Here is a 14,595-nt window from a genome sequence, read left to right as displayed (position 1 = left end):
AGAATTTTTTTGACAAAATCCAGTCTTTACTGGACTTTGTTGAAAAGATTCAAAGAGCAAGCTATCAGGTTGACATCAGCTTAGAAGTAAACTCATGCCAATCTGATATAAAAGCTGTCAGCCAGATATATCTGGGGTATGATTATGATAATGATATCTTCTTTAGTTTTCATGAATTTTTATTTCTTATTTTTTACTGTTTTAGGCTGCTTTCAAAGATGTTCTACCAAAATTTTTACATTTTTTAAAAATAAAGCAACAGCGCATGAAGCTGAGGGTATTATCACATATTGAACATCCATGGCGATGTCAGGTATGTAGTTTTATATATGTTGTATATATATATATATATATATATATATATATATATATATATATATATATATATATATATATATATATATATATATACACACACACACATAAACAAGTAAAATAAAACTTTTTATGGTACTAATAGTTTCATGTTTAAAGGCAATTATCAACCATGTAATACAAGCCAAGAAACAAAAAAAAGGTTAAAAGGTTAAAAAACAAAAACATAAGAAAAAAAATCTAAAAACGACTGCCTAATCACCATTAGAAGTTTGCTTTTATGTCCACATTTAGATACTACCTCTTATTTAATAAGTTATTATTGGTGTAAGATATTATGACATTTTTCATATAGACATAGGTTGCATCGTTTTACTGTGGGATTGTAAAATCTACAACATTTTACAATTTTCCATTCAATTGTTGGGTTTACTCCACTTTCTTTTAACCTCCATACTTCCTTAGATGAGTTATTATTGTTTTGTTTTGATGCACACTCCACTGTAACTTTATATTTTAACAGTTTTTTTGTTTCTTGATTTGTATTACATGGCTGATGATTGCCATTAGGCATGAAACTATTAGTATCATAAAATGTTGTATTTTCTTTGCTCATAAATTTATATATATATATATATATATATATATATATATATATATATATATATATATATATATATATATATTTATATATATATATATATATATATATATATATATATATATATATATATATATATATATATATATATATATATATATATATATATAGACTGATTCCATCAACACTGTTAATACTTTTGGTGTGCATTTTCCAGGTTACATAAGGAGCCCTACATTACGACTTTGGGTTAATTAACAGGACTAAGACAACTGCATAGGTTATTACTTGGGATGCTGTGCTCTATCTATGAAAAAGTCAAGTTCTTTTTAAACTTAAATCATGCTCAAAGTAAACCTTGGGATGCTCTTTCTCTTCTAGACAAGGTCCAAAAATGCATTTTCAATGTAGTTGGATGTGCTCTTTATGCTAAGCTTGAGCTTCTTTCCTATTGTCGTAAAGTTGCATCTCTTTCTCTTTTCTACAAATACTATCATGGTCGCTGCTCAAAGAAGCTATCATCTCTATTTCCATCAACTGAAACTTATTCTCACTTGACTCGTCATTCAGCATAGTCTCATTCCTTTACTGTATTAGTCCCTGCATACTCTATAAACATTCATCTAGGTTTTTTCCCCACACTTCAACCCTTTGGAACACTCTCCCATCTTCATGTTTTCCTAACTCATACAACCTACAACTTTTCGATTATTTTGTCAACTGAATGAAGGCTTGATAAGATGTAGGTTGTATGAGTTATTACAATTTTCTGTCAAAATAACTATTTTTTTTTTCTAATGACTCCCAACTTAACAGTGGTTGCTCGCAGCCTTATTAGAAATGAATCAGAATTTTAAAAAAAAAATCATGTTTCTACATAGGCCATGTACCAATGTCCCAGATAACAGGTAATATTTTTAAATCAATGGTAACATTTTTAGTCATGTTACATTTCAAAACATATGTTACCATGGTTTTAATAATTGAAAGCTGTGAAATAATATTAAGATCCATGGGAAATTTATTGGAACTCATGGATTAATATTTGGGATCCATGAGGTAAACATGAAGACTCATGGGATAACTATGAAACACACTTGACTCATGATTTAAAAATATAGTTAAAGCATAAGGTCTCATAGAATTTTATTGGTTTTCAATAAATTTCTATGAGTTGCTCGTCAATTTTCATGGAATATTTCTATATGGGTAACAATATTGAAATGTAATTGTAAATGGTAACACTAGTAAAAAGTAACTTTACCTAACACAGTTTTATTTGTATATGTGTATATATATATATATATATATATATATATATATATATATATATATATATATATATATATATATATATATATGTATGTATATATATATATATATGTGTGTGTGTGTGTGTATGTATATATATATATATGTGTGTGTGTGTATATATATATATATATATATATATATATTATATATATATATATATATATATATATATATATATAGATGTACATAATCAATGGGGAATGTCATTTTCAAATAGCTTTAGAGAAGTTTACGGATATGGTATCACAAGGATCTGCAAAAAATGTTATTTCTTACCCAACAAATCAACTTGAAAATGAGTGCAACAGTGAAAGGTAATTATATAATATATAAATTATAAATACAAATAATTGCTAAAACTATAATTTTTGGTGTTTTCAAGTACTAAACTCATGATTTAAAATATTAGAACTTGAGTTCTTGCTAATATTTTAAATCATGAGTATATTGCTAATGAAAATATTAGCAAGAACTTGAGAAACATAGCTCATGACACATCAAGCAATAGGTTATGAAGACATAGACAACATAGACACATTAAGCAATAGGTTATGTAGTCGCCTGCTAATCAATCCAAAGGTATATCCCAACAGTTAATGGGATTTAAATAGTTCATAAAATTGTCAGATTTTGACAGAATTCACCTAGTTTTAAAAGGTGTAAATAACCATGATTGCTGCAGTGATTGTACCCCAAATCATAGTTGTTGAATAGTGCCTAATGGAAGGTGATTTTTAAGAAATAAAGAAATTAAATTAAGAACATCAAAAAAAAAATTAAGAATTAAAGCTTTTGTTTGGTAGTGGAAGAACATTGACTGTGAATTGATAACTGCTTAATTTGCATTTTGTCTATGAACATGGTTCATTGCCACATTTAAACAGGTCAATCCTTGTGTTCTCTTGAGAAAATATTTTTTTGAGAAAAGAGCAGCACAGTATGATCAAAGATCCAAGTTCTTGGCAAAGCATCTTTAAACTGTGCAGGCATTCACAATAGGAGGCAGTTATAAGAATTTGTGAACTTAAAATCTGTATGTCCTTTGCATCTGAAAGACATATCAGGTTGTCAGTATCTGGAGTCGTAATTCTTGGTCTTCCATAGAATTTTCCTGGATTGATGCCATTTATTAACAATTGTTCAAATCTGGGGAGTAGTAGGTACTACTCCACAACTGATTAGTTAGTTAATGTAAGTTTTTGACCATCTATGTTGACTTCAGTATTACATAATTCGTTTATTGTGACGATCAGTTGCCAAATCCAACAAAGTAGAAAATCTAAATAAAAGTTTTTTAACTTTTTATAACTTTAAAGGTTTATAGCGCTTATAATGTCATATGGTGATGACAGCACTTATGATGATCTCATTTAGGCGACGATGCTATTTAGGTGGTGGACAGTTGTTTTTGTGCTTTGTAAAAGCATTTTAAAAATTAAATTGTGTGCTTTTTTAAAGTTTCAAAAAAGCTATTTTAACAAAAAAAAATTAAATGCAATAATTTAAAATAATAATAAACAAATACTTGCTCACTTGCAATTATCATTTCTATAGGTCTGTTATAATCTTATAAAGAATAAGAATTTATTTAGAATCATCGATTCAAATATGTTTTCATTGGGATCGTTGGGTGTATTACTCGTAAATTGGTTAGGCAGTATGAAAGGGTCTGTAATTCAAAATGACAACATTAAGGCTTGCGCTTTTGAAGATCAATCCATTGAAAATGATGCAAGGTAAATTTTAATAATTTTTTTTTTCTTTCTAGTTGATTTCAAGAATAAAAAAAATTATTTTAGAATGTTTAAATGGTTTAGCTTACCATCTGTTGCAATAAAGAAGCCAAGATACTTTGACAAAAAGTTTCTTGAACACTTTAAAGAAGCTTGTTTGTTTTTAAAAAGGGCAATGGTTAGTGGCTTTTTTTTTTTTGTTTTGTTTTGTTTTGTCTTGTTTATAAGAAGTAATTAAAGTTTTTACCCATTATTGCTACTTCTTCCTGATTTGGAGGTATTAGAATAGTTAGAAAGATTACATGGAGATTAGGAGGTATTAGAATAAGTAGAAAGATTCGATGGGTATTAAGAGGTATTAGAATCACTATTGATCTTTTTAAGTATAATATCCTTTGAGTGATTTTTTTATCTAGAATCTTTTTGGGTAAAAATAATTCCAGGAAATTGAAATTGTTAATTTAAAATTTTTTTTTTTTTTTTTTTTTTTTGTAAAAGAATGTTAAATATGTTTTCAATAAATTAGATTCTGGCGCATCGAGGTAAACACTGGATGCTTCTGCAGCAAGCTTGTAACAACCTTTTAGTCTACACCCAAGTCTTTGTTTTTAAAATTGTTGTTAACACTTCTTTGGATAGTGAAAATCAGTTTTATATTCATCACCTAAGATCAATAATCTACATTAACTTTTATTATGCTGCTGATTTAATTCTAGATATGATATCAGTATATTTAAAGGTATTTATGTGTTTTTAGCAATATTGCATATTTATATATAAAATTACTTATGAATATATAAAGTTATTTAATGTTTGAACCCTTCCTTCCTCTCTACTAATTAATACTAATACAAAAGAAACATATTTTTACAAATCTAACTTAATTTTTTTTTATTTTAGAATAAGGTACAGCACAAATGTTTTTCTGATCGTCTCATTGAAAACTATGACGTTAGTTATGCAGACATGATGCGTGTGATATTTTTTGCAATTGAAGTTTTGTTTTATGAAAAAAAGTTTGATAAAGTTTGCATTCTTGTCATACGGTTAAATGAGTTAACACAGTTGCGTTTTTAAAATTTAATATAGTTTTATATTATATACTATTTTATATATATACAGTCCAGGCCTAAAAAAAATAAAAAAAAATTTTTTTAATGCAGAAAAACTAACTTTTATTGCTTTTCAAAATATTTCAAAGAAGTTTAAACCCAGACCTTTAAACATATTTTTTTTATATAGAACATGAGTTTCATATTGAATCTAAGTTTATTTTTTGCTTCCTTTTAAAACTTTTTATGGTTTAATAATTCAATATTTAATCAATAGATTTTATTTATTTTTTATGTTAATTCACCCTCCTAAGGCAGAGAAGACAATTGAAGAATTGAGGTTACAACTCTCTCTAAAAACTTTGAAACACAAACCTTAATCATGGTAGTACCGCACTCAGCTTAAGCATAGTACTACCAAGGACGTGATGGGAATTGAACTCAGAACTTCTCTTTTTTTTTATATTTATCTGGTGGCCTAGTCAATCACCTAACCTAAGTTCAATTGAAAACCAACGATCAATACTCAAAGATAAAATTAAAATGGGAGTGTGTAATAATGAAGCTTTTTAGTCAGTAAATAATTTTTAATAGTAAATTCAAAAGTTTGTCCTACTATTATTACTATTAGTTTTGTCTCAACCACTCAGATCTTATTTAAATCTGCGTTACATTGTTTCATGCCTAGGATGATTATTACTAGATTTTTATGACTCTACTTGTGGGTTTTTAGTCTGTGTTTTTTTAGTTGTGATGGTGCAACTCTTTCTGTTGTGAGATCCCCTAATATTAGTACAGCTCTAAAACTCAGCTTAATGGTTCACAGGCTGTTTGGTCATTAGGTTTGACAATTTCACTAGTATCTCTCAATTAATCAACAATTTTAAAATATAGTATATTTCACAGTTTCAAATTGTGCATGGATGCTATCCCTGTTAGTGCTTTTAGTATGAATAGTTGAGGCCATATAAAAAGCTCTTTGTTACAACTTTGGTTATCAGGAATCAGATGGCTACCCAGCCATCATTATTTAGGGTATCCTGCACAGCTTATTATTTAGGGTATCCTGCACTATCTATGATTGAGTCAAGTTTTCTATTAGTTTAAAACATGAATAAAGTACATGAATAAACAAACTAAAAATATAAAAAACATTTGTTTTTAACCCTATCTCAACTCCGAAAAACAACTATCGTTTGTTTTGTATGTGGTCTTTGAAGTAACTTTTCATTCATTGGTTCTTACCTCTAAAATTCACCTGACTTTATTTGATCTTTAAACTCACTCTCTGTGAGATACAACTCTAGTACTATTGCTTGATAGAAGTTTAAAATGTTTATGCTTCTCAATTTCATGTTCAGATAGTTTTGTAGATTTTTTTTTTTGACAACCCTAAATCACTTACCTTCGTTTCTTGATTTATGTCATGCTTATCTTCTAGCTCAGTTACTTCTTATTCTTCTTTTAGTTGTCCAGATCATGATACGACTAAAATTTTGTTTTGTACTTTTTTTGCATCAGATTTTTACATTGCACTTCTGACTACTACTTTAAGACTGGAATTCTTTTCATGATTTTTTTTTTTTGGTGATGTTCCTTGGGTTATGTTCCTCGGATGTCTTTCATCTCTCTGCAGAAATTTGCACTGCTTTCATAATCTCCTGGATTCAGGTAAACATAAAGGGTTTTATTCCTTCTTGTGTCTTGTGCAACTTCTAGTAAACCTTTTTTTTAAATCTTTTTTCACAAGAACAACTCTCTGGAAAAAAAACATCTTTTTTTCATATTTACATGCAGTAAATGTAAAAAGGTTTTCTAATATGCTAAGGTCTATTATTCTCAAGTTACTAAATCTTGTAAATCTCAGAAGTAGGATCTAGAGGCTTTTGGAAAATTTTAATATTATCTTTAATAAACAACATAAGCAATTAAGAATAAGGCATAACTATTTGCAAAGAACTTTTTCTTTAATTTATCCCTTGAAGCTAATGACCTCACTTCCTGGCATTCCAAAGAAACAGGTCAATTCACTGTTAGGTATCCAAATCACTTCTGCTTCTAATGCTAAATTTATCTCTCTCTCTCAATGAGATTATGCTTTGGATTATGCTCCTGTCACAGTCTTACAAAACTCTTGTGTGGTCTGGATTATGCTTCTGTCACAGCCTTACAAAACTCTTGTGTGGTCTGGATTATGCTCTTGTCGCAGTCTTACAAAACTCTTGTGCGATCTGGATTATGCTCCTGTCACTTACAAAAGTGTCAGAACTCTCTTCAGTACTCTCCTAACTATATAACACTCTAATTTTTGCTCTGTCTAATTATTTTCTCAACTTGAATAGTTGTTGCTAGCAACCTTGTTGGTAGTCAATTCACTTTTTAAAAAAAACACAACGAAACAACACTGGACTCAAAAATAGGTTACTCCTATAATAAATGTCCTATTAATATCCTAAATACTTATTATCCTAAATAATCCTAAATAAATTGAAATAGATTATCTATATTCTCATATGATTTCTCTGCATGACCTGCCTTTTAACTTTGTGTAAAGTATTAATTCATATCATATCTTCACATGAGTTTTATCTTAAATTGACCAGCAAAATAGTTGATTTAATGAAAAGCTAAATTCTTATTTATCATTCTTTATCAACTTAGACAGCTCATTGCGTCACTGAATATTTTGAAAGAATAAAATATGTAAAAGTGTAGCCTATTTAATTGTTGATACTCTTTGTGAAAAATTAAATGAGATTTTACTTCAATAGAAAAAAACATATTTGTAGCATCCCTATTGTATGTAAAACTTGATGTTCTTTTGAAAAAAAGTTTATTGTTATATATATCTAATGATAATAACATTTATTACACATGTTTTTAAACATATTTACTTTTTATGATGTTTTTATAGAGAATTCTATTGTGAAGAACTTTTTCCATTGTTATCTTATTCTAAACAACATTTAAAAGACACTAGAGATGGCGTACTCAAAGCAAACTTGTTAACCTCTAAACTAAAAATTAAAAATTCATTATGCAACAGTGAAGAAACAAAAAAAAGTGAATTGCTGGATGAATTTCCATACAAACACCAGATAAATGTAGCCTTTCATGCTGAAGAAGTTTTGAAAAAGTTTTCCAGTTGCTTAGAAACAAAGAGTAAAAGCACACAATTATTGAAGCATAGCAGGAAGTTGTTGTTTAGATACTTGGCTGGAAAAATTGGTTAGTAGAATATTTGTTATCAGTATTGGAAATCATTTTAGCTCTAGATTTCTGTAATGTTGTTAAGTAAATATAAATTTTAAAATTTTTTAATACTGCTGCAAGGTAGTTTATTTTTTTAGTAACTTAGTAATCTAATAAAGCAAACACACAATTATTTTAATTGTATTCAAAGGTGTTGTCAAAAATTTATTAATAAATACCAAAACATTTTCAAATGAGCCAATGAATCTGTGGCAAAATTCATTTTCAAGTATAGAAGATGTTGAAGTCCAACCACTAGTATTAGACAGTGATTTAGCAATAATAATTGCTTCTTACGAAAACACAATCAACTATCTTTTACAACAACAGTCTGAGTATGTGGCATGGGCCATGCATGATCTTGGAAATATTTTTTTTCATTTAAAAGATAAAAGGTAGAAGTTGTTTTATTGTTGCTTTTTGTTGTTGTTACATTTCTCAACCATTTAACCTATGAAAAACAAAGTTGATGAGTAGTGAAGTTGACATGTACACACTTATTGCATTTTTACACAGAACATCATATATTTATTTTCACACAGAACATTATATATATTTATTTTGACACAGAACATTGTATTTTTGTTTTTTATGACTATAAATAACGAAGGTTTTAAGAGAATAATCTCCTAATAAATAAAATCAATTAAAGTCTTTTACTACAGAGCTAGCCAGAATCTTTTTTTATCTATAAAAATTTGATTTTTTGCATAAAGTTTGTATTAAATTAAAAACTGGCTGTATGGACATGATTCAATCTATTAATCTTTGACTGAATTAAACTTGAAAAAGCTATTATGCAAAATTTTACTATTTTCAGCTTTTCTTGGTTTTTAAATAATTTAATATAAAAACTAGTTTAAAATAATACAAAAAATCACATCATGTATCATAAGCAAAAGTTTGATTTTTGATCAAAAATTTTTTCTTTATCCTAAAGTTCTCTCAAAAAAAAAAAAAATTTAATTTAAAAAAATCTTTTTTTAGTTAAGAACTACTAACCTAATTCCATAATATAAAATATTTAAAAATTTAAAATTGCAAAAAACCTTTAAGAAATGTAAGTCCTAAGAAATTTAAATTCTAAAATCTTTTTTCCACTTAGTGATCTAAAGTGCAGCATCAGAAATTTTCAGTTCTCTATAAGTTTGAATAAGCTTAAACAAATTTAAGCAGTTCGTAATGAATTAAAATTTATTTTGGTAATATTTCTAGTTTACTTGTTTTTTTATATTAGGTTAAAATAATTTTCGAAAATTTTATATTAACATTTAATAGATTGCACAGGCTAAACTATACATAGACACAGTTTAAACTATTGCATTAACAAATAACTAAATATTGATAAAAAAAACAAGCTATATGCTAATGCTTGTATTATCACTTGCATCACTACGCAATAGTTTGAGTGAGGTAAATAGTAAGATAAGTTTCCACTTATCTGTTTTTCTATGGAAACAGAATAGGGAAGGGAAAAAAATCACGTAGTTTTTATTCGGACAAATTAAAATTTATACTATGCTACCCATGTGATTTTTTTCCTTCCCTCTCCCGTTCCCATGAAAAAACGGATGAGTGGAAACTCACTTTAAACTCACTCTTCAGTTTGCTGCAAGCAAAAAAACAAAAGTAATATAACAAAGTTGTCAAAATCTCAATTTAAGTTATAAAAATTTTACTATCAAACATTTTGCCATGATCCATGATCCAAATTTTGCCATGAGCCATGATCCAAATGATTTTTTTCCCAACAAGGCTGCAGACAGCTACTATTTAAGAGGTAAAAAAGGAGTTAAAGAGAAAAAAAGTTGTTAAAAGAATTTGAACTACTGCAAATTATATGAGTTTAGAAAACAAAATAGAGGGAGAGAATTCTAAAAACATTTTAAAATCTAGAAAAGAAAAGCTTTTTAAAGCATAAAAGAACACCATCAAACAATCAAAAACACCATCAAACAATCAAGAACACCATCAAACAATCAAGAACACCATCAAAGAATTTAAGTTAACTGTATAAGTAGTCACATAACAGTTTTAAAAAAATTAGAATAAGAGACTGAAAAAAGAAGCACTGTCTTACAACAATGAGTCAAATTTTTTTTTGCTAGGACAGTACCATCTGTATCTACATCTAGGGCAGTACCATCTGTATCTATATCTAGAGCAGCACTATTTATATCTGCATCTAGGGCAGTACCATCTAAATCTACAGTAAAGTAAAAAGGCAATTCAATGACTGGGTTTAAGATAAAATATTAAAATTTGTTTATTAATGACTTAATGTTCTTGCTAATTACAGTAAGAAAACTAATTGGATTACAATTAGAAGGATCAGAGCCGTTGTCAGAGTTTTGAAACAGATACAGTTTCCTATCAAGAAAAAAATATGATTTTTTTAAGCACTTTTAAATCTACCCCCTTTACCTAAACATTTTAATTGTAACTTATAGAAAATGCTAATATATCAATGTTTAACATTTTTATCATCCTAAATTTTTTGTTATTCATATAACATTTCATTAACTTTTTTTTTTTTTCAATTGTATAAATGCTATTTTTTTGCTTGTTTGTATGTTATAGAAGTTTTAATTTATTTTTTTAATATATTTTATAGAATGATATTTTATATGAATATTATATTTGCATGTTGTAGAAGTGCTAATATGTGGTGGTCAAAAGCAATTGACAGTATAGTCAAAAAATCAGAAGGTTTAAAATTATGGCGTGAGCTTATTTTAGTAGATGAAAAATCAATTTTAGCATATAAAAAATTATTAGAAAAATTTGATATTTGGGGTTGTCTCTTAGTTAGTTTACTTGCTGCTAAAATTGCAAGGTAGTTTATTTTTCCATCATTGTTACTACTTAGTTTGGTTTCATTCTACTTTTGTTAATGTTATTTTATTTTACTAAAACAATTTAGATATATTTATGATGGTAATGTAAATTCTTGTATCGATGCATGTCAGATGTCAGCTGCATTTGTTAAGGTTTATAAAAGTATTTTATGCATGTCAATTTTTCAAATTTTTTATTTGATGAATCTATTTAATTTTATGTTTATGTAGGCAATATTTTGCTGTTCCATCAACCATCCTTTATCATGTGCTGATTATGCAACCTACAAGATTGGTCAAGCATATCCAACTAAGCATGTATTACCCGGTATTAATCTTTTTTCAGATGATCATCATGTTAATTCTGCCAGTTTACTTGCAAACATGGTATGGATTTGCAAACAACTCCTAATTGCAGGCTATTACATAGAAATTCAGCCATTGTTAACATTTTCTCAATATCTTTCTGATCAGATTGGTCATTTATCAAGTGCAGTTGAAGTAAAAATCATGAGGGTATCTTCACTTATACATTTGAGTTTGTTAAATCCTGCTATTGACAACTTTATTGATATAACCTCAGGCTTTAATCTTCCTGCTCCAGCAGATGTTATTAGTAGAAATGTTTTTTATAAATGGCCATTAATTCAGGATGATATCCTAACTTCACGTGAATTTTTAAACTCATTGTGTCAGTTTAATGTCACCCCTCATCATTTGGTTGCATATGGGAGCTCACTATGTTATCAAGTGTGTATACAACAAGCTGCGTTATTATCAGCAATTGCTTCTTTATCATTTGAGTATCCTAAATTTGAAAAAAATGATATGAATTGCAATAAATCTTTTTTAGAGAGTAAAATGAGAGAGTTTATGAAAATCACAGAGAAAGATGACAGTTTGCCGTCAATTAGTTTTTCATTTGATTGTTTATCAATGAACAGTGCTCAGCTAAGAGGCAAGCTACTTGGCAGATCTAAGCAAATTTTGAATGAAATTTTGACTAATTCATCTGAAGACTATATGTGTAAGTTGATAGTTGTATATATTATAAAACACTTAAATATTTTTTGTTTTAGATGTAATCTATAAATAATATTTTGTAACAGTTATATGGCGTATAAATGTTTCGTTAAAATATTTTTAAACATTGGTTGTCTGAATGAAACCTAAGTATTGATTTTGATTGCTCTATTGATTATGCGTTTAATAATGATATTGATTATGCATTTGATAATGATATTCATTATGTGTTTGATAATAATATTCATTATGCGTTTGATAATGATATTGATTTTGATTGCTCTATTGATTATGTGCTTGATAATGATATAAATTATGGGTTTAATAATAATATTGATTGATTGTATGAAAATGAAAGGAAAACTATAAAAATTAGTTTGAAGAAAATGTTTTTTTGTAATGAAAAATGAAAGACATTACTAATGAGTTTATTTTGTGGTTATCTCAAAGAAGTATATTTAATATTTTTTTCCTTTTCAATAGTAAATAAAATTGAAGTTTACCTGCTATTTATATAATCAATAAAAATATGAGCTTTTGATTGGAAAATAGCACAAATGTCACACAAAAATTTTTTATATAAAGCTAACTTTACACTATTGTAATTTTCAACCCACTTACCTTCATAATCACCATTAAACAAATTGGCAAGATCATCAATTTGATGGTTAGTTTGCCCCATAAAATTTGTCCCTGTATGGAATACTGTTGTCATATTTAAGCTGGTTCTTCTAATTGTAACCTTTCTTTCTAGACAAGTTTCAAAACATGTTGTAAATGAAGTTAGACATATACTAGTTGTTAAGCTTGAGTCGCTCTTTCATTGAGCCTCTAAGAAATTTAATTAGTTGGTTATTATAGATCTAAAAGTTATGGTAGTCTCAGAAGAATTTAATTTGTGCATCTTTAGAATGTTATAGATATAAGCAGGATGAGATCTGGAGATTTTGTTTTATATGGAATCATCAAAAAAAATGTTTTGTCTCTAGTTTTCTTAATACTTTTTGAAGTTAAACTTTTTTTTATGAATAGTCTTTCTTATTAGTATAGAATAGTATTATTAGTTGTTTAAATTTTCTTTTAATATTTATATTTTATAAATTCTTATTATGCAAACTTCTTTGTCGAATATGATGAAACAATTTTAAAATTTTAAAATTTTAAAGCTTTTAAAATAATATGAAGCATCATTTATCAGTTTTTAAAATAGTAATATCTGAATTATTAGGAAAATATTTTAAAATATTTATTTAATAAAAATTATTAAAGTTTCCTTTTAGATGTAATAACTAATAATGTTAGAATTTGCAAGTTTACCTTGAAGTTTCCCTGAATTGTTAGTGTTTTTAAATTTGTTTGAATAGAACAATTTACTAGTTTGAAAGATGAATAGATATCAGCATGTTTGAAAAATGAGTAGATATCAGCATGTTTGTGATGTCTTTGGTGAAATTAAAAACATAATTTCTTTAAAACATACATGTAAGATCTATCAAAATTTTAGAAACAATTGAAAGTTTAAAAATAATAGGTCAAAAAAGATGACTAAATAGACAAAGAAAAGTTAAAAACTAAACAAAAAGAGTCATTTGGATGACAGGTTAACATTGTTAACCTGTCATGCCAAGTTTTAACCATTCTTTGAATATAGCTTAAGTTTTAACTCAAACTGTAAAATCTAAAATCTAAAACAAATGGTGTAAAATCTAAAACAAACAAAAAACCACTTGATGTTAAATAACAGGAAAACAATTTTCATTACCATGTAGATTTAATTTCCCTCTTGTTATGATCATATATCCACGTATTGAAATGTCGAGTTTTTTTTTCTATGTAACAGAAGTTACATCATATTATTGTACAAAAAATATCTATAGACCACAAACAATTTGAACTCATTTTGAACTTAATAATTTTTTTCATTTAAGTGTATTTTCCTACCGTATATAAAATTGCTAAAAAGTTTAATTAAAAATAAAATATACATTTTTTTGATTTATGAATGTATAAAAAGTTAAAAAGAATTTTTTATTACAAAAAGCCAAAATAAAATTACATGTAACACCTTATAAAGAGGAAAATTATAATGTAAAACATAAAACATAATTTTAAAGAAATCCTTTTTGGACCTATATATATATATGTATCTGTATAAATATATATGTGTATATATATATATATATATATATATATATATATATATATATATATATATATATATATATATATATATATATATATATATATATTATATATATATATATATATATATATAATTAATTAGTAAAAAACACTTATCTAACTTTTATCTTCTACTCGGAGTTTCACCATTGCTGGATCATCAGGAAGAGTGAACTCTTCCTGATGATCCAGCAATGGTGAAACTCCGAGTAGAAGATAAAAGTTAGATAAGTGTTTTTTACTAATTAATTATTGCTCTGTTCTTTAAGAACATTGAGCACTCTATT

The 14,595-nt window shown here is 27.0% G+C and overlaps 1 protein-coding gene across 2 annotated transcripts in view; it reads left to right on the top strand.

Moving 5' to 3' along the window:
- LOC136071831 (cilia- and flagella-associated protein 54-like) overlaps positions 1-14,595 on the top strand; it is a 128,072-nt gene that overhangs the window by 89,087 nt on the left and 24,390 nt on the right. For both annotated transcript variants that reach the window (XM_065797279.1, XM_065797278.1), the window contains exons 30-40: positions 206-313; positions 2,411-2,544; positions 3,823-3,966; positions 4,048-4,141; positions 4,490-4,702; positions 4,864-5,027; positions 7,930-8,243; positions 8,419-8,662; positions 10,921-11,103; positions 11,191-11,257; positions 11,336-12,131. In XM_065797279.1, the coding sequence (XP_065653351.1) occupies positions 206-313; positions 2,411-2,544; positions 3,823-3,966; positions 4,048-4,141; positions 4,490-4,702; positions 4,864-5,027; positions 7,930-8,243; positions 8,419-8,662; positions 10,921-11,103; positions 11,191-11,257; positions 11,336-12,131 (2,461 nt within the window). The remainder of the gene's footprint in view (positions 1-205; positions 314-2,410; positions 2,545-3,822; positions 3,967-4,047; positions 4,142-4,489; positions 4,703-4,863; positions 5,028-7,929; positions 8,244-8,418; positions 8,663-10,920; positions 11,104-11,190; positions 11,258-11,335; positions 12,132-14,595) is intronic.

Source organism: Hydra vulgaris, chromosome 05 (assembly GCF_038396675.1).
Source record: "Hydra vulgaris chromosome 05, alternate assembly HydraT2T_AEP".
Lineage (NCBI taxonomy): Eukaryota > Metazoa > Cnidaria > Hydrozoa > Anthoathecata > Hydridae > Hydra > Hydra vulgaris.
The sequence above is the reverse complement of the archived record's forward strand: the minus strand, read 5'-3'. Positions and strand labels throughout refer to the sequence as shown.